At 38.8% G+C, this 21,149-nt stretch overlaps 1 protein-coding gene across 4 annotated transcripts in view; it reads left to right on the forward strand.

Moving 5' to 3' along the window:
• The window catches only part of mctp1a (multiple C2 domains, transmembrane 1a), a 136,221-nt gene that overhangs the window by 52,758 nt on the left and 62,314 nt on the right, over positions 1 to 21,149 (forward strand). For 2 of the 4 annotated variants that reach the window (XM_023400949.2, XM_023400951.2), the window contains exons 3-9: positions 11,883 to 12,025; positions 12,247 to 12,326; positions 13,551 to 13,662; positions 15,325 to 15,363; positions 18,390 to 18,554; positions 19,087 to 19,217; positions 20,098 to 20,284. In XM_023400949.2, coding sequence (XP_023256717.1) covers positions 11,883 to 12,025; positions 12,247 to 12,326; positions 13,551 to 13,662; positions 15,325 to 15,363; positions 18,390 to 18,554; positions 19,087 to 19,217; positions 20,098 to 20,284 — 857 coding nt within the window. The remainder of the gene's footprint in view (positions 1 to 11,882; positions 12,026 to 12,246; positions 12,327 to 13,550; positions 13,663 to 15,324; positions 15,364 to 18,389; positions 18,555 to 19,086; positions 19,218 to 20,097; positions 20,285 to 21,149) is intronic. The other 2 variants (XM_023400950.2, XM_087172531.1) reach the window with 1 other exon arrangement.

The following is a 21,149-nucleotide window of genomic DNA, read 5'->3' on the forward strand; positions in this document are numbered from 1 at the left end:
GGGCCCCAACCCTGTCTTAGCTGTCACTTATGATGAGCTACCAATGGGAGGCTGCAGCTTTGTAGGTGACCTCAGATGAAAACACACTGCCCTCTGTCTGTACCCCAGTTCCCTGTGGGTGATGTAGCACAAGGTGAAGCTTGTCTGTTGTCCGAGACCTGACATGGCTTCCTCCCCTCTCATTTTGCAATACCTCTGTGTGTGTGTGTGTGTGTGTGTGTGTGTGTGTGTGTGTGTGTGTGTGTGTGTGTGTGTGTGTGTGTGTGTGTGTGTGTGTGTGTGTGTGTGTGTGTGTGTGTGTGTCGGAGGCTGTACAGAAAACATATGTCTTGTATGTTATATCTTTTCATTTTCATTCAGTGCTGTTCACAAGCACGGTGAAAATTTTATTATTTAACTTCACATTAAAGTATATCTCAGGTTGATTTTTGGTGATGTCTACTGACAAAATCAAGGTGCAAGTAATAGTAGCTGGTTACCACGTTATAGCTACAGTATCTGTCCATCAAGTATCAGCAAAATCTTTATATGAAATTGAAATACCTTTCCAGAAATCAAATAGAATCAGGGTCAAATCAGGGTCAAAGTTAGTGTTCAACAATTAGCTCATGAAACAGTGTGTTTACGAGGAATCCTTTAGCTGCAACTTGGATTAGATTTACCAGCAACCCTGGTGTTGCATCTGTAAAGTGCAGCATTATTTTTCTGTATTGCACTTCTGTCACATAACCTTTTTGTACCGAGTACTTAATGATGTGGTGTGGAATAAGCTATATAATGATCAATGAATGATACAAAGATCAACAATCAATCTTTGACATAAGGCACTTTCATCTGGATGATGTGTGCGTGCATGTGTGTATGTTAGATTGTATTGTGTGTGTGTGCTGTGAACATACTGTACAGTACACCTGTTATTTCTCATCGGTTCCTCTCAGGATGGGTTTGATTTCCCTCTCTCATTGCACATTTTCTTGTTCTCTATTTTTGCTTTCATATTGCCAATCCAGTTATCTCCGCTTTTGTTGTCTAGCCACATAAACTGTTCCGTTTACAAGAAGCGTACAGCTGTCTAAATATGAGGCATGGAATGAGGTTATCAGACACTGGATTGTAAAATCTACAGTGAATTAACAGATGACAGACTGCTGTAGGTGTGTAAGTGGCCTAAACAGGCTACTGTGTCTGAGCCATTTAGACTTTTAGACACAATTTAACTAATAAGTAATGTCATATATTTCTGCAGACTTAATATGTAATACAATTTTATGAAATTAAGTCTGAATGTAATTTGTCCAGAAGTGAAGCGAGCAGTCCTGGTTTGGAGCTGCAGAAGCCTGATTCTTAGTCCTTACACATCCCTGCCATGAAACTACTGTAATTTCATTCCTATGAGACTACGTAATGACTAACCAGATGGTTGTACTCTCTGTTATTTGCATGTGCTGTCACATTTTGTGTTCATTATAGAGTACATGTGTGCTCTGTGTGTGTGTGTGCTTGGGTGCATATTTAAAGAACTAATATTAGTGTGGAGTTTTACAGTGATTAGTTCTCAAAGTACAGCTAAGAGCAGTGAGACTACAGCGAGCCTAATTATCTCGTCTGCCGTACAACAGTTTCTTAAGATGTGAAAACAGTGAGAGAGGGCTGAGCTTGACACCACTGTCGGCATGTTGTCGCTTGTTTTATTTCAAGTCCCCTTCATTGCCTTCTCACCTCGTTATTCTCCCACATGCTGCGGAGTTGTCTACTTTATTTTTGTTTGTGCTCTTTCAGCTCAGATGTATTAAAAAAAGAGATCTTTATTTTATGGTATCTCACACTTTACACTTAAATTACAGCAAGGTCATGTTGCACATTAATAAAAGTTCAGTTGAGGTAAATGTCGGTGGAAGACAGACAGTAACCTCTCAGCATAAAGCAGAAAGAGGCATTCACATGTGTGATTGTGGGTAATTGTAATGATCCAGGCTCTCAACCCATCTGTCAGCATCCCATGATGGAGTCTCTTGTCTTCGGCCTTAACCAATACGCACTCTTGCATTCTGGGTAATCGCACACCCCAGATCTGAAACCATTTGTCAGTCCTGACACTGCACATCGGCCAGGGACTCACACATACGCACATGCACACTCAATTTGCAGCAACACACAGCTAGAATCTGAGCGTGAGGCTGTTCCAGGTTTGGAGCTTGAGCATGACTGAGGGTTTTATGGGCAGCTTTTTACTACATTTTTCTCCTCTGCTGTTCTCACATCTCATGACGAGCATCAGTGAGCCTCCTCTGTGAAGTGGTTCTTAATAACAGAGTTTTTGACAGGCAATGTGTTGGCCATCTCAGAACAGGTCCTCCTGAACTGTATGTGATGCAGTGAGTCCCAAGAAGAGGCAAAAGTGCTTAGTGACTTGGGATGTCACGAGAACTGATACTTCAATACCAAATGGTTGCCAAAATTCTGAAAATGTGATGGTACTTGTTTTACTACAGTACCATAGGCGCAGTAGATGTCCTAGGTACCGGTGATGCGACTCTTCTGGGACTGAGGAGGACATTCTAATAACCCTACAAACGTTCTAGTCCGACATTAAACTCAAAGAGAAGAAGAGGGCAGGCACAGTAAACAATAACAACAACACCTGCAATGGCAGCAACAACTGCAGATGCAGGAGGTCAAGAGTATTATGATATTTTGTATTTGACATGGATTGAAGACAGGGACAAGTTATAGACAACTAAAAGCCAGTATGCAATCTGTTCCACAGAGCATTTCAAATGAAAGGAGGAAACACCTCAAGCTTATCAAAGCAGCTCAAAGACAGAACTCCGGATCTGTACATAGAATTCAGACTGAGTTTCAGTTGGTAATTTTATATTAACAACATGAAACTTGGTACAATGACTGAAAATGATGTGCATGTGCTTCCAATCAAGTGAATAGATTTGTTAAATGTATCTTCTTGCATGCATCCTGCAGTAAATCATTACTTATTCAGTGTGTTGTCAGTGTAGGCCTAATATTGATAGACTATTGAATAAATATACATTAAATCATAATGGAAACGATCTCATTGGATCGGTGTTGGAGGTTTAGGTTAGGGGGGTTAAGGTTCATTTTGTCATGATGAAATATATGGAGACCAGTGTTGACTGGTAATGCATGACTGTAAACTTATATTTGTATATTTTATTTATATATTTTTATGATATTTTTTACTATATTATATTTTTTTCAGGGCAGACTTGACAATTCAGAATTAGCACAGGTGAAACTAATGACCCATTCCAGTGATCCTGGACCTGCAACACCTGCATGTGATGTAGTTGCTCGTTATGTTATTAATTACACCTGTGCTTCTATTTCTACATGTCAAAATGTCTGCCCTGAAAAGCGTTTGTTATTTTGGAACCGCTGCTTTCAGAGCCAAGGCTACATGCATAAAGAGTAAGTGCATCACTTGTTTGATATTATCCAAGGTTTCCCCCAGCAAGCTGACCAGCAGAACTTATTAGCGTCACTCTGAAGGCTAATGATATATTTCAAAAACTGATGTTTTTTTATGTTTGTTTTTTTAACTTTAGTGGAGGTGGTATTTTTTTCATGAAAGGTGCTGCACCTCTGCTAGAAACTGTCTTATTTCATTTATTTGTTACTGTAAAATATAAATGAAGGTATAAATGTTGTTTGACCAGATGCTAAAATCTCACTGCTCAACACACACACACACACACACACAAACAAACACCATGTATGCGATGTAACAGTGTGTGGCTGAGCACAGGTACTGTATCTGTAAAACAGAAAACAGTTCAGTGTAAATCAGCATGTGACAAACTAATATCCTGGTATGTGATGTAATAGTGACTGACTGTTGTTAACCTATTGGGAAAGATCTGTCACTCTTGGCTGTGATGCATGAAATTATTTCCAACCAAGGCATAAGAAACATCTTGTATCGCTTTGCATTTGTGTGCTGCAGTGTCTCATATCACATACTGTATATTCTATTTTTTTTCTGTGGAAGTCAGTTTCCCTTCATAGAAACAGCTTAATTTCATTGTATCTGAAAACTGAACAACTGGGCTGTTTGATAAACAGAAACAGCATGGATTTCATTATGCATTATTGATGATTTTCTAATGCTATCAGCAGGTGGTTTGTCATCCATATTCATTGTATTTGGATACTCAAAATGTTATTAGAAAGTGTCAGATCTGCAAGACTTTACTTCAGTTCAAATCATATTTTTTTCATATTTCACCATTAAGAAATTTGGATTTGGTTTCTATCTAATGTGTCATTAGGTTCAGTGTGTTTAGAGCTGCCCCCTGTTATTTCCTTCTCAGAGCATTCCCATGCCTTTTAATGTGTGTTGTGTGAGAGAGACTGATAAGTCTGTTCCTGCATTTCTTTACTAATTTTAAAGGAACAAGCATTCTCCTTAGGGTTTTACTACAGTAGCCTATTGTAATATTCCAAACAGTGAGATAATAGTTTTTCATGCGGTATGATCCTTATTTTTAGAAGATAATATCACACTGTCCTCTGTAGAAATGTAATTACCTACTGATATATTATCAGTTAATAATTCAGGACCATTTGTCTGCCCTGTGCTGACACAGAAAGCTATTGATCATGAATGTATAATGAGTATCTACAGATTTATAGAGAAAATGGGGAAGCAGAATAATTCACACATCAGTGTGAGGCCATATAAAAGAAAAGAGCTTTTTAATTTTTATATTTGCAGCTAATCACAAGCCTGCATTGCCGTTATTGTCTTTCACCGTACAGTCAGTAACAAGAACTTTTCATTATCTTATTAAAGAGAGTTGACAAAGAAAGGATGTCAAATAGTGTAGATTGTTTTTTAATGAGTCTGAACATGACCTTAATGTCATATTGTGCCATTTAACTGTAGCAGAAGTGTCCTCTCAACAGCTTACATTTCCAATAACTGTTTACTCTGCCTCCTGCTGTCTCAGACAGATAGACAGTCATCCTTTGTTTTGTGCCAGAATTTTTCATCCAAGGTCAGGACCTTATGTTTGACATTACTCTCATGAGTTCTGCCTGTTTTAATGCCCTGCTACTTCTCAGAACAATCAATGAGACAAGTGTTTGGCCTTGAATATGTGCGTTTATTTATGTGTGCTTATGTATGTGTGTGAGGGAGATATGGTAGTGACTGTCAGTTTTGTCAATCAAATGACCATTTATGTGTGTGAGTGTGTGTGTGTGTGTGTGTGAGTGTGTCTCAGTGCAATCAATGTGTGAGGCATTGATTGCACAAACACATAGATAGGCAAAAAGTTCTTTATCTCCCTTTTATGAGTTCTTCTTTTCATGTGTAAAATAAACACATGCTCAGTTATTGCTCAGTGGATTTGTCTGGAGCACTGGGAGGCATTCTTACATGCCCTTTCACTGTTGCTTAATCCCAGCGCTGCACTGGCATTTAAATGAAGCATTAAATTTTTATTAACTTTCCCGAATTTTCAGCCCACCCCTATAATGTCTGTTATAACACGGCTTCAACTGCAGGAACTGATATTTTTGAAGTCTCCTAAATTCTAAATAGACTTGTAGCTGCCTTTTTTTTTATTTATAATCCCTCGATCCCAAAAGATCGTTCAATAAAATCCCTTTGCAAAGTTAATGTTTGGCCTTAAATGAGGAAATTTTACGAAAAACATTACAATATCTTACTAGTAAAGATAAACCAAAACTGAAAATTATTTTAAAGAATAGAATCCCACATACATTAACTGCTATACTACAATATGCCATAGTACTACATATTAATATATTACTGTTATTATATACCCTTAATGTGACGGTGGTTGGAGACGCTGCATTCTCTGTAACATTTGTCAGGTGCTGGTCAAGTGATGTCAAATTTTATTATTATATATAATAATATAGTTGCATTCATATTACCTGGCCTGTCGTTGCATTTTCTCCTCATACCAAAAACAACACACAGGAACAGCTTTTGATTTTTTGACACTAGATGTGCCTTTATTTTTGCATTGATGCTGATGCTGCAAATATTATTTTCATTTTACCCTGAGGCAAGTCATGCTTCCTGATGTGTGAGCAGGCTGCTTGATGATATGGTGAGAATATGTCAATTTATAACTTCCCCTAAATACCTGCAGGAGAAAATAAATCAACTGGAAGTTGGTGAGATGAGGCTCAGTAATGTAATTAAATTTAGGGAGCTGCAGGGGAGTTAAAGAAAAGGAAATGGTGAAAGAAAAGAGGGGAAATTGGGGAAAGAAAGGAGGGAGAAACGGACAGAGCGAGTGAGAGCATGAAAAGAAGTTGAGTCTTCAAACCAAATCTGGCAAATAAATGGCACAATTGGATTTGGTCTAGTGCATCAATTAAATTAAAAGGTACTGCAGATCAAAGACAAACAAAATAACTCAATAAGCAGAGTAGGGATGACTTTAATTCATGCATATATCCCTTGTGTAAGTAGATGTTGTGCGTGGATGCACACTGCCTCCTATTGGTAACGGCTGGTATATTATAAGTTGGACAGAGGTGTCTGCACATTATTTGCACATGCTTTAGCAAAGTATGATTATGCATATTGCTGGATAGTCTGGATATCCACAGGTGGCCCTGTTTGTGTTTGAACCTTTTGTTCCAAACACCCTGGACTGGAGATACTCAAAGGTGATCACTTTGCTTTGTTCACGAATATAACAGAAAATCCTTGGATTTAGTATCAACATGTGATAGTGTGATGTATCTTAATTTGTCTCCATATGTGTTAGCAGAGTGCTTTGTTGTATAGTTTCCCCTTAACTTGTAAGTCACTTTGGATAAAGTGCCAAATGAGTAAATGCCGAGTCTCCTACTGTTAGCTATCCTTTCACCTTTACCTGCACTGATGTATCTTGGATCTGCAAGGTTGAAAGATTGTTTTGGTGCATAACGTAAATGTTGCCATTCCTTTTTACCTTTTTACATATATGCTTAAACTATAATTAAAAAATTTAGTAATAAATTTGATAATTTAATAGTGTTTGTTTGCTTAAATGACCGTTCAAAAGATGGAAGCAAGTTTTATTAGTGGAGGCTTTTGTTTACATCTTGATCATTGGGTCGTGTTTTTAAGCTTGCTGTTGTTGCATTCTCAGGTGTCTGGCAGGGCAGCCTGGCTTACTGGCAGACAGACACAGTGAGCAGTATTTTTATGGACGCTGCCCATTAGGGGTTCAGAAGAGATAAATGTGTGGCGGATTATGTTTTCAGCTGCCTGTCAGGAAGACAGAGAGCAGCTATCAAAAGCAAGTTTATCAGTCTAGGTCTGCCTATGTGCCACACCCAAAGCAAATTTAGCTGCTGCTTGCGCAACTGGGTCCTCTCATAAACACATTTATTTCTAATCTCAGCTACTATTAGAGTATGTTGTGGTTGGTTTCAATGGCATAATATATGATTATTAGATTAACACCTTTTATACGAACCACTCAGTGTCTTATTGTGTCCTTGGCAATTTCTCCTCATTCACTCACCCACCCACCAGTCTGTGGACATAGGGGGTTATTCAAGAAATGAGGATTAGGAAGTTAACTATGTCTTTCATATACAATTCAGGGAAATCCTGGATTTTCCGGTTTTAAGAAAGGTCTCTCACAGAAAAGCCCCTGATATTGGGATTTCTGTGTCTGTTACTATGGTAACCTAGAGTGCATTGAGAAAGTGTTCAGACCTGTTCACTTTTTTCACATTTTGTTATGTTGCGGCCTCATGCTTAAAATTGTTTAAATTCATTTTTCCCCTATCAATCCACTCTGAATACCCCATAATGACAAAGCAAAAACAGAATTTTAGAAATTTTTTACAGGAAATTGATTAAGGAAAAAAACTGAAAAATAACATTGACATAAGTATACAGACCCCTTGCTATGACATTTAAAATTTAGTTCAGGTACCTATTGATCTTGGTGGCAGCATCGGGCTGTGGGGGTGTTTTTAGCCAGTGCCCTGACTTGACCCGAGGGTCCCCATCCAACCTGAAAGAGGTTGAGAGGATCTGCAGAGAAGACTGGCAGAAAATCCCCAAATTCAGGTGTGCAAAGCTTGTGCGTCATACCCAAGAGGACTCAAGGCTGTAGTTGCTGCCAAAGGTGCGTCAACTAAGTACTGAGTAAAGGGTCTGAATACTAATGTTTGTCTTATATGTGATATTTGATTAATTAGTAAAAATTTCTAAAATTCTGTTTGCACTTTGTCATTTGTATTGAATGTATATTGATGAGGGAAAATTGTATGTTTTTCTCATCATGCTGCAACATAACAAAATTTGAAAAGGTGAAGGGTGTCTGAATACTTTCTGAATGCACTGTATGCTCTGTTACTAACCTGGAATGTGACTTAATGTGAATTAACTTAGCACCTGGTTTTTAGGTAAACGTCATGTTAGTAGCCAAGCAGTTTTATTCTTTCAGCCTGGTCTCAGCAGTGCTGCCTCTGGACCCCACCTTCTCTTTCCATAAAAGTGAGCTTGTGTATGTGACATCTGACCAATACAAACATGTTTAATTAGAAGACTATATGAAGGTTACTTGTATTTTATTGGAGTTCAGATAACTGTTTCCTGTCTCGGTTGGTTACGGGTACTTTGACTTAGCCCATGAGCATCAGCACTAATACCACTCAACAGTAGAAAGACAGAAAATCGCTTTTTACTTCCCATGGCTGCACTTCAGTGCCTGTGGCACCTTCCTACCTTTGCCATTTTATCAGTGTGTGACACATTGCCTCCTTATGCCCATTCTCCCCTTACTCAGCACTTCCATTTCACAGCCTACTGCCCATAAGGTGGACAAATATGTAGGGTCCACCAATCCATAAAACTGACTGTCTTGAACCTCAACTAGTTTTATGCATTCATGTCAACCATTATTCATTTTTCTAAAGCTTAATTTATCTTATGATATCTATTGCTCCACCCACCAGCCCTATGGGACATACATTCACTTTCTTTCTTTATGGACTTCCCCCAGCTGTGGGAAGTTTTTAAAAAAAAAAAAAAAAAAAGTTATAAATGTCATATACTGTGTGGTGGTTGATTTCCAAGAAAGCACCTCTGTGATCACTCTTTTGTGCTGGACTGTACCCACGCTCACTCCTGTTCAGCCACCCACTTACAACACCAGCCTTTTCCATTTCATACTTTTCAGCCTGTGTGTGTTTATGGCACCATAAAGCTGGCACTATGGGATGCAGAGACTGAGCCAGTGATGTTTCTGGGGAATATTGACCCATTTTTGGGGGGTTGGTGGCTTTTGCCTCCATGATGCAGCAGGGGACCATTTCTCTTAAGTCTTGCCTTATGTTGGTTATAAATTATCCTCTCATGTTTTTGATTTTAGGATTTATTTTACTGAATTTTGCATTGTTTATGTATTTACTGTGTGTTACCTGACACAGTAATATCATCCTGTCATCTCTGTCCCCTTGCTGAAGCTGTGCTGCAATTATATGTCAAGGGTGACAGTGTGTACATTAAGTGTGTGTGTTTCTAGTAGCTCTACTGGTGAGCATGAGGTTGCTTGAGGTTGTTTTTAAATGTGAAGAAGTGGACGTCATTTCCCAGCTGGCCGGTGTCGGTATATACTTTGCTGCTCTTAACATTAAAGCTTGCTGGCAACTGAGAATCACATCAGGAGATTTTATGCTTTTGAGAGTTTTGTTAATACTATGCGTTTGAATACTATGTCACATTTCTTGTAATGACATAATGAGCCCTGTCAGTCTTGCCATTAGTCTCCTTACTGTTTCCAGTAACCATCAGTAAGGTCATTGTACGAGAAACACATATTTGTTGTTAGTCTCTTGCTAATGATGGAGCCTTTATCTTGAACTGATGAGACGTACAAACAGTGAGGGAGTTCATCCTTTTCTCAACTAGTGTCCCTGCTGTCAGTCTTGGGTTGGATATGCTGTAGATGTGTCTACAACGCATCCACCCTCGAGGCTGCCAAACAGAAAACAGGGCAGATTACCATACGAGGTAACCGTAAGGTAAATGTATCTCAGGACTGTGGTTGCTTGTGATCTTCACTGGTACTGTGCTGTATAGTCTGTATATTTAGTTAAATTTGTCTTTTATTCAAGAGATAAACCACAGGCAGTGTATATGCACTGTGTGTGAGGGTGAGAATTGTTTGATAATAGGATTTCCTTCCCTCTCGTGTGTTTTGCTTGGTAATCACTTTGGTCACAGTGCATCATAACATGACACTCATTTCAGACAAGTACAGCACAAGCGAACAGATCAGTCGAGGGTACTGTTTAACTGGAAGTTGCAGCACATCATCCTTACAATTAGATATGTGATGGTGAAAAGATAAGATGAAAGGCCCTGTGCACATATTATATACAACTTGTTTGCATGTTGCTTTCATTATGAATAGTGTTATACTGTAAGTATCATTTTATTTATATAAAATTTTATATTGTTATATCTATATGTATGAGTGTGAAGTAACTATATGTGTTTGTAAAATATCTCTGATTAGTCTTCTTCAGGTCCCTTTACGTTATGAGTCTGACTGTGAACTGACAGAAGTCTCCTGCACAGACATGGCTTTGAATACAAACACTGCATTATGAATAATGCCCACTTGCCTTGAATCTGTCGTTACTTGTAAGTTTTATTGTTATCCAGTAAACTAATGAGCTTCTGTGTTTGACTGAAGAAAATCTACTTGTGATTCATACTGAAATTTATCTGCTAGACTGAATATCATTGATACTATATTTACATTTTTTTTACATTGTGGTCTCCATATTTCGTTAACTGACCCTGTTCTTTACTTTTATGTTATGTTTCTCTCTAATCTGTCTTAGTTTTTCTTTGCCTGTCAAACCAATTGACTTTATTCTGAGGTTTATGGACTTTGGGGAATAGAATGGTAGAATAAGGTAGAAATGTAGTGGAAAGGAGAATCAATGCCCATTTGTCATGGTAATAAAATATAGATTTAGAATTACCTTATATTTTTCCTCTTGGTCATCATGGTGAATGCACAGAGATAATAAGTTGTGGAACCTCTAGCCTATATGTGCTTCAAGTATCTCACAGAGGACACTGTACCTTATGTGTGTGTCTTACAGGCCTAAGAGCATATTTGTGTGATTACGTTTATGAATAAAAGCTTATGTATTTGTTTGTGTACAGTTTAGGAATGAACAGTTTGTAAGCATGCTTACCCAATGAATGTTTATTATACATAATAAAAACAAAGACTAGTTTCACAGTATTCATTGATGCCACCAAAATCTTCTGTGGAACTTCACAAAACAAATGTAAATCAATGGCTCCACCTAGTGGTCATACAGAGGCACTGTATCGGACATGAGCCTTCAAACCCCAGATTCACAATTTAATACTGGTGATCATATGACCCACAATAATGAGTCACATGACATGCCTTGTGGCAGTCCTAGAGAAGCTATAATAAAAGAACTGCATGGTACAAGGTATTTGTGTAAATTGTGCAAACATGTTTTTTTTTTTAAATTGGAAACTGAATCATTGAACATCTCAAAACATATATTATGTGTTCTTTTTCAGATCCTGATATGATTACTCAATTATCATCCGCCTTCGTTAATTTGAATGTTTTTGACTCAAATGTCAGTAACCATTTTATCACAGTCCTAATTGTAGATAACACCATTTGACCAATGAGACAAGCTGATGAATGTGACCTGCTTACACTTTCAGTTTGACCCTAACACATTTTCTCATAGATAGTTGGATGGGTAGCATATACCGTAAATTTTGGTGGTACTCTTGTCAATCCTGTTATTTACCAGTTTGTGTCTGTTTTTGGTGTCTTTCCCTGTAGGCACCAGCGACCCATATGTGAAGTTTAAGATCGCAGGGAAGGAGGTGTTCAGAAGTAAGACCATCCATAAGAACCTCAACCCGGTGTGGGATGAGAGAGTAAGCCTACATGTGGAAACCCTGAGAGACCCACTATATGTCAAGGTACAGCCAATGAGTTTCAGCTTTCATCTTGCTGTAATATAAACTGTTGTTTTGTTTTGGATGACTGTTAAAGTCTTGATGGACAACTCTCTATGCAAGTTCTCTTTTTATGCAAGTTATGACTAGTTAATGTGAAAATAATGTCAGAGACGGACAACATATGCAGTGTGGTGTTGAGGGTCCTCTCTTGACAGTTGCTGTACTGTCTTGTCTCTTTGTAGGTTTTTGACTATGACTTTGGACTTCAGGATGATTTCATGGGCTCAGCGTACCTCTACCTGGAGTCACTGGAACATCAGAGGTCTCTTTGTTTCTTTTGCCTTTTCTTTTTTTTAGTACTAATTTTCTTTCCAGTAACACTTTAATCATCCTCAATCCTCTGCCCCTCTTTTAACTAAACTGTCTCCTGTACTCTTTGTCTACACTGATTCTATTTGACATAGTATGTTGGTAGCTGCATTACAAGAATGGTTAGGTTAAGGGTTAGGGATTCCTTTCTCTTACCACCTTTCTTGACACACAACAATGTCCAAGCATCTTTCCTTGCTTTTGATGTTGTCATTTTGATCAAATATAGCCTGTGGTCTCCCTCTAGTGGCAGTCTTTGGTATCTCACCTTATACCTCATGAAGCATAACAAGGCTATAATCCATTTTGATTGTACATAGAGGATTTAAATTACCGAAAGTCCATCATTATTTTCTGTTAAGTAGAAGTACTGCCGTGCGTCAAGCCCTACACACTCACTCCATTTAGGTGAGTGAGCTCCGCGGCGCTGGTATTTTGCATGCTGGCTCACTGTCATGGCTCATGACTCTCTTTTATTTAGTGGCCTATTATGTGATGTTGGAAGTGATGAGTTAAAATATGGATGTAGAATGACTGTAGCATGTAGAGGCTTTAATGTTAACACGTTTCATTCACATTTCCATTGAAAGACATTACTCTGTATGTTTCCAATGAACTGTCTTTTCCCAAAATCAACAAAGATCACCACTGCTTATTATAACTAGATATAGATCTAGGTCTCACATTGTCAGAACTGTCTCCATATCACAGCAGCAGTATTAAGCTTTTAATAACTTTTGCTGTTGCGATAATGTTAGTCCCTGTTTTTAAAGACCCGTCAATCAACTTAAGAGTGATAGTAGGTCACAAAATCTTGTGTTTTGAGATTTGGTGGAGGCCACCCATTTGGTTTATATTTGGATTAGGGATTATAACGTTAAATAAAATTGTCAAAAGCAGGGTTAACCCGAGATACAGACTGTCTTATCATAATTACCAGCCCTGCTATCAACATGCTACTTTCCTTATGGATAATTTGAGATTGTTAGCAAGATGAACTACTTGTTGTCATTGTAACTCACTGAAAAGAATAAAACTGGCAGTTAGTCAGTGGGGCGTCTTATCTCAGTGCTGCACATCCATCGTGTTAGACTTGAACTGAACTATGTGTATCGAATGTACAGTGTCAGCGTGGCAACTTTAAAGTATGAACATGGTTTACTGTGCTTCCCTGTAGGACACTGGATGTCACGCTGGACCTGAAGGACCCACAGTACCCTGAACATAACCTGGGCAGCCTGGAACTAGCTGTCACTTTGTCACCAAAGGAGGGAGACGTGAGGGATGCTGTAAGAAAACTATATGAACTTTCCAGTCAGATTACTCATTCATCTCTTTCTCGTCCTGCACACACTCCTCATTAAGGGGAATTGTTCTTTTCTATCTTACTAACCCTTCTGTAGATCATGTCTGATATACTGTAGCCCAATATAGAAATGCTGAAGTTAAGCATAAGTGCTTTAGTCTAGTATGAAACCTCACAAATCAATATAACAAGTTTTATCATATTCATAATTAAAGTTCTGAACCAGTTTTATTCCAGTTCAGTGAACTGTGTCTCCATACATCAGAAACTCAGGCAGGATTTGTTGAACTGGGATGTGCTGGCTTCATTCAGCCTCAGTTGCTGGAAACTCTTCAACTCAGCAAATACATATGCATAAACACAAGTGTAATTAATATGTTCAGTGGAAAAGTTTCCTGTTCAAAGAGCACTGGATTCTCTTTCTTAATTATGTTGGCTTGTGCCTCTGTGGACATGCTCGATGTTTCAGAGTTGCATTTATTTCTGTTCAATTATTTGTTTGGTTAATTGGACCCCTGCATGCTCTATCCGGAACAAGGCAGAGTCATGGGGGAAATATTTTATTCCTTTTGATCTGATGTCTTAATTCTGCTGCTTATTTAGTACTGTAGTTCAGAGAGTCCACATTTGACAGAACAAATAAACTCTATTTAGGTTAAGCATCATTTTGGATTTCTCCAACTGTGAAGAAAATTAGTACAAGGTTGTACTAGTACATGCTGGATGACTCTCTCTGTTGCCATCTACTGGTATGGAAGGGTAAGGGAAAATACAGAACTTATATCTATTTCGAAATGAATCCTCAATTAAACTGCTAATAATCTGGTGATTTTAGTTCATATGCAGAATCAACAGTGTTTCTGTATATGTTCAGCTGTTTTATACATTGTGCGTTTTCAAGTTCATGAGTGTTTGGATGACATGAGGGAATTGTGTGAGTTTCTTTGTGCACATGTTAATATCCCTCACATGTAATGATTATTTTTATATTTGAAACTTTTGCATTGACGATAACATTTTCATCACTTAAATAATTTTCCACAAAAATAGATTCAAGCCAAAGTTTGAGACATGTCCTATGACCTTCAACAAAATCTCAGCATTTTTGAGGACATGTCCAAATTCCTCACTCTTATGTCTTGCCAGTACATAAAAAGTATTTACTCTTGTGTTAAGTGAAGTTCAGCTGTTTTTCAAGATGATTCTCCATCACTGTACCCAAACAATGAAGTAAAAAAAAAACAAGCAACTCAAACTAACAAGCAGCTATTTAATTTGCTGTCTTTGTTTGGGTCGAGGAATGGAAATGAACTTTGTAAAAGTATCAAGTATAAAAATGATGTTTATACTGTTTGAGAGGCACAAGCTGCAGCTACTGTATACATACATGTATATCTGTGCGTGTGTTTGCATGGTCACATATGCAAATACTTCATAACACCATATGACAAGTAAGAGCGCTTCTTATACACTTCCTGCTTACTTAACTTGCATGAATGACAACTGTCCCACTCTCCTCATCTAACCCCCCTTGCACCAGACCAGGGCTAACATACATACACCCCATGCCCTTTAATCTCTGACCCTGCAGCTTTAAGGGGGAGACAGTGGGGGGCGCTCTGTAACCGCTCTGTCTCATTTACAGACCATGCTTTTGAGAAGGAACTGGAAACGATCTAGTAAGGTAAACTAAAACAGCATGTAACCCCACCCCCCCACTCACAAACTTCCAACTGTACTGTAACCCCACTACCGACCGCACCTCACCTCACCTATCCTGCACTCTTCACTGGTGTCCTGGTACTTGGATGCAGTCTTCCCGGCCCTCTCTCTTCTTCCCTCCTTTTCTTCCTACCACAGTGGTATTAGCAGTTTTTCTTTCTTGATCAGTTCTTTAGTTTTCATCGTCACCAGCTTATTTTCCACAAGCTGCAATATACCAGCTTTTTTACATCATCTGAGGTGATGTAAACTCTTTTTTTTGTAATGCAAGTTCAGCCTAAAGATGAACTGTATATGTGAAGGCAAGTTATAAGCCATATTAATACACACCAAGGGTGGAAGAAATGCCATACAAGTACTGCCATTGTTATAAGGGATGTTCTTTTGTTTTATTTAACATTTTGGATCGGATATGCTTTGAAACATTTAGTATTTCAGTTTGAGAAAATCCATAATAATTATTGATTTAAAAGCTATACTATTCCACAATGTTGCTCTCGAAATCATTACACCACAACATTGCCAGTTACAAACTGGGCAACAGTGGAGCCATTTACAGTGATGTGAGTCATTAATAAGAGTGAAGGTCCAAGTATGATACCGTACATTCATGGTTCTTCCACCTTTGATCTGCATTGTGTATTGCAGCTACTGTGTGAGAAAATAAAGCGATTGATTTGTTTTTAGGGGTTTTTAAGGAGTCCTGTACAGTAAATCACATGTGAAATAAGAATGTATGTTGATTGTTGACTGACTATAGGACACTCTTAGACCCCTTTACATCAAGGGGCAATCCTTGATGTTCACATTATTTTGAGTTCCCATTTTACCATACATAAGAGACTGCTACCTTTTGGTTTTGTTTTATGTGATTCTTGTTGGCTGTCGGGTCAAAAAGAAAGCATGCTGGTCGAGGCTCTGCTTCTTATTTGCGCATGCATGAAGTTCCTCCCATGATTTTTAGCCAAATACAGCAATATAAGTATCAGGGACAATTTTGGTTATTTGCAGCCTTGTTTGTTCATGTTTCACTTGTAAAAAGATACTTAGGTATCTTTATGTTGTCATTGAGAAGGAAACAAGCTAGATCTGGAAACACAGTTTTACTTTTAGTTGATTTCCTGAATTGTACCTAGAGACACTGATTGATTTCTTAACTAACAGTAAAAAGTTTGATATCCACCAAGAGACACAGATACACATTTGAAGTGTACTTTGTTGGAGCTGGGCAGACGTCCTGCTGTATCGCGCTTTCCCAAACCGAGCCTTTGATGCCTCCAAACTGGGCCACCCTGCCTGTGACTCGGGAATTAGCTCAAACACTAACTAGCTACTGTGCTACCCCACCAAAAAAGGCGCTGCTCCTGAGTGCCTCCCTGCCTCCGTGCTCGACAGCATAGAGTACACGGTTATTTTTACACAACCACTTCTTTTTAATGAAGCATATGTGAGTGCTGAACCCACAGTAGGAGATGCAAACTACTCAAGAAGTAGTTTGAGATAATAATTATGAGTCAGAGGCATACTGAATTCAGGTCTCTCTAACTTTTACCACTAGGCAAAATGCTTATTTTGGCACTTCAAACATTTTTCTTCTTCCAAAGGGCTTACAAAAGTTGAACCATGTGCAAGGCTGTATTAGTTCTTAAACTGAACGTTAGCATCTCTTATAAGACTTTCAGCCTCCGAACATCTCTGTGCATGATCTTGTTCCCGCTGTGCTCTGGCAGAGAGGATGTGGATTCCCAATCCAAATAGCCCATGGTTTTTCTGTAACAAGAGATATGTTGCAACAAAACAAGGAAACAATTAGAATTGTGCTTGAGTAGGACATAACAGCAACCTCTCATCATTAGCATACAGCGTGTTAGGAGCAAGTGAATGGGAGAAATGAAAGATGTGGGAGTTGCTGTATGGGAGGTTGGCTGTATTGCAGGGAGCCATTCGCATTGTTTAATGTCTGGAGAATGGAAATTAAGAGGCTCCGTCTCCAGATCAAAGGCCTGCACTTGCGAGGCAGGGTTTGTTCAGAGTTTAATGAAATTCACCCACAAAACAAAAGCTATGCTAATAAATTCTCCCTAACGAGGAAGGAGGAGAGAGAAAGGCAGAGAGAGAGAGAGCGAGGGGTGTATTTGTTTGACAAATAAATACCCTGCTCTTTGTTTTAGTGAAGGATACTGACATGATTCAAAGAGAGGTTAAATAGGCCTGTAAGTGCTGAAAAAACTATTGGGGGAAAAAACTGACTTAAAATATGGATAATCATCAATCTGAATTTGCAGAGCTGTCGACTTACAGCACAGCCAGATGGAATAAGAAATTTACAGAGGTACACTGTAACAGCACCTTAGTGGTCTGCCCATTTTGGATAAGACAGCCTATAAATCACTTGCCTCCTTTGTTTATTATTTATTAAGTTTAAAATGTATACAAAAAAGACCAAACTGATGCAGTGACATACATTGTGGTGCAGGCTGTAAGTTTTTTTTTTGTGTACAGCAGATTCTCAGTAAACACTCAGAAAGGGTCGATAGAGGTCACTGTACCTGTTCTTCATTTTTCCACAAATGTGGAACCAACAGTGTTTACTGCACCAGCAGTGATGATGTTACTCAGCATTCCCAAGTAATTGTTCAGGATTTCACACTGTAACTGACAGAATAGTGGGATACCCTTGCTTATAACCTGCAGTGATGTTCTGCTCAGGTGAGCTCACACCTCAGGGGTATATCTGATTACTTTCATTTTGTGTTCAAGTGTTTTCTTCTGTGTTTTGCCTGCTTCTCTCTGTGTTGTCTGTTTGGTATTTGTGATTTTCCTGTTGACAAAACACACAAGCCATAATTCTATTGTGGGGTTAATTAAGGCATATGTCTGTGTATGTGTGTATATTGTGGGTGTTTGTGCACGTTTGTGTAAATGTTTCTTTTGAATGTGTGTGTGTGTGTGTGTCTGTATTGGTGTCTGTGCGTGTGCCTGCTGCAGTATCAGAGTATGCGTCTGTCAGATGTGCACAGAAAAGCCCAGCTGTGGCGAGGTATAGTCAGCATCAGTCTGATAGAAGGTCGCGGCCTGCAGCCCATGGATGCCAACGGCCTCAGCGACCCCTATGTCAAATTCAGGATGGGGCACCAGAAGTACAAAAGCAAGGTAAACACCTCTAACATGCCTATCTAGCACTTATATGCACTTTCAGTTGGCTTCTTTACTTGATCTCCTTGCACTTTGTCTTATGGAACAGATTCAGTACTTAGTACTTACTCAAAACAACTTAAATGGTCCAAACACATCGAGGCACATTGTACGTCTTTATAAATGAAATATTTTTGGGGAAAGTATTTGCTCCGTTGATGTTCTCCATTGATGTTCTTGCTCCGTTGAGGTTCTCCGTTGATGTTCTTTTTTCCACAATAAAACTACAATCGATAAATATTTCTAATCACTTATACACTTCTTCCTTTCTTATCTCTTCTTTCTTGACTTTACTTACAGTCTAGCAGGAAGATGTCATGAATCACATTTTTGTGTGGATTGTTACAGAATTCAGTCTATTGTCTTTGTCTGTCTTCTAAAGCTGTGACAGTTAATGACTTTTAATTCACATAATTTGTGAACAATCCATATTTTATTAGCTGTATCAGCTGTAGCAAAGCTGTATCATTTGCTACTGCTGTTTACTCAGACAATTCCCAAAACGCTGAACCCCCAGTGGAGAGAACAGTTCGACTTCCACCTGTATGATGAGCAGGGAGGCTATGTGGACATCACAGTCTGGGACAAAGATGCTGGCAAGAAGGACGACTTCATGGGAAGGTACAGTGGTCTTCATCACTCTTCCTCGATATGTACCTGTCCCACATCATTAACTTTTAGGGACCTGACAGACAGAGTAGGTCTTACAGAAAAAGGTTGCACAATGACAGTTTTTAATCATTTTAGTCCAAAATGGCCATGTCTGTAGTTTGTGTGGATTTAATCGTTTACCTTTTTTTTTTTTTTTTTTTTTTCAACCTCCTGTTCAATATCCAGCACAGATTACTGCAGAGTACAGCATTCTTGTGCAAATTTAAACCCTGGGTAAATACTGAGCCATTCCCTGTGGAAGATGGGATTTTTTTTTTCTAGCTTCCATCAGAATGGAGGCACTTGAGGAAGCATTTGCTTTGAACACATTGACCCAAGTCCAATATTAGCCTGCCTTGATATTAACCGGAGATATATCAAGGGCATGCCAGGAAATCAATTCAGATGCCCTCAAGTGCCTACTAAAAGGTTTTAATTGTCAGCTTTCGTTAAGTTGTCCATACTTGCTTATATTTTACACACAATGCTTGTTGTGGGTTTACTATTACTGTATTAGGTTGTTGCTATTGCGATGCTCCAGGACAACGTGCTTAAATGATAACTAAGAAATGGAATACACACTCTATTTCTAAAAGGAAATTAGAGATCTCTGTCTGTGGGATATCTTCAACTTTACAGATGGTGATAATTATTACTTCACAGACAATTTTCCTGCAAACTTCAGCCCCCAAAACAGCTACGCTAGCATTTCTTTACGTTAAGCCTTTATTGCCCTCTCTAGCTTTACTTAGCTTCATCTTTTACTAACAGCCTATTTTTCAGCATGGTCAGCTTCCCCACAATATTCTAACTCTGTTTCTATTTGTTTGTGCATGTGTGTGCACTTTAGGTGTACCATCGACCTGTCGCTCCTCAGTAAAGAACACACACACAAGCTGGACCTGCCACTGGAGGAAGGCGAAGGTTTGCTTGTGCTGCTGGTTACGCTCACTGCTTCCGCTGCCGTTTCTATCTCAGACCTGTCAATCAACATGCTGGACGACCCGCATGAGAGACACCAGATCATGCAGAGATATGTGAGTTAGTTTGATTGTAAGAGTTTAAGATAGGATTATGTTGTATGAATACTTTTGACAGGAAAGTGTGCAGTGTGTGAGGGCTCCACTGAAGGATAAAGGATAAACTAAATATTAGACAGACCTTTTTGTAGCGTTTAGAGTTGTCCACTGAACTTTTACAGACAAAATGTTATTAAAACACTGAAAATAACAGAGCATGTAAATACAATGGAACAATAACAAGTATTGTGTACATACAACTAAAAATGAATGTCCTCATACACACACTGCTAGAACAAATTTTATGCAGTCTCACTTTGTATTACTGATTGAACCGTTTACCTGATACTGTGGTTTCTTCCATTGGATCGATTGCTGTGTGACAGTGTGTCGACATGTGCAAGTTGCTAAGACAAAGTATTGTTTCTTTGGCGTCATGAGTCAGACTGATATGAAGAATCTCTTATTCATCAGGAACAGCCTCTTGTTCTACAAGCTAATGTGCTGAGGTTTGAAATAAAATCCACCAAGTTACAGCTCGGATTTTGAGGTTAGAAGTGAAGAGCAGAGGAGTGGGAGATGCACAAAAGGGAAAGGAAGGAAGATGCACAGGGGTATAGAGATCAAGGAGGGAGACGAGAAATCATATGTCTGTCAGGCAGAGTTGTTTGGATTAACTGTTTGGAAAGGATGCGGGGCCGGTTTTTCTCTGTCGCTATGATTCACACCACAACAATTGTGTGGTATTTGCATCAGTGTCCTGCAGTGATTTGTGCATATTGTGAATTTATGATTAATGCATGTGGGTTTATTTATTTCAGTGTAAAATGTCTTAGCTTGTAGCCAGTTGTCATTGATTTGAGCTTAGCATTAGAGAGAGAGA

Source organism: Seriola lalandi, unplaced genomic scaffold (assembly GCF_002814215.2).
Source record: "Seriola lalandi dorsalis isolate HSWRI2012SDOR001 ecotype SW California unplaced genomic scaffold, Sedor1 jcf7180002053097, whole genome shotgun sequence".
Taxonomy (NCBI): domain Eukaryota; kingdom Metazoa; phylum Chordata; class Actinopteri; order Carangiformes; family Carangidae; genus Seriola; species Seriola lalandi.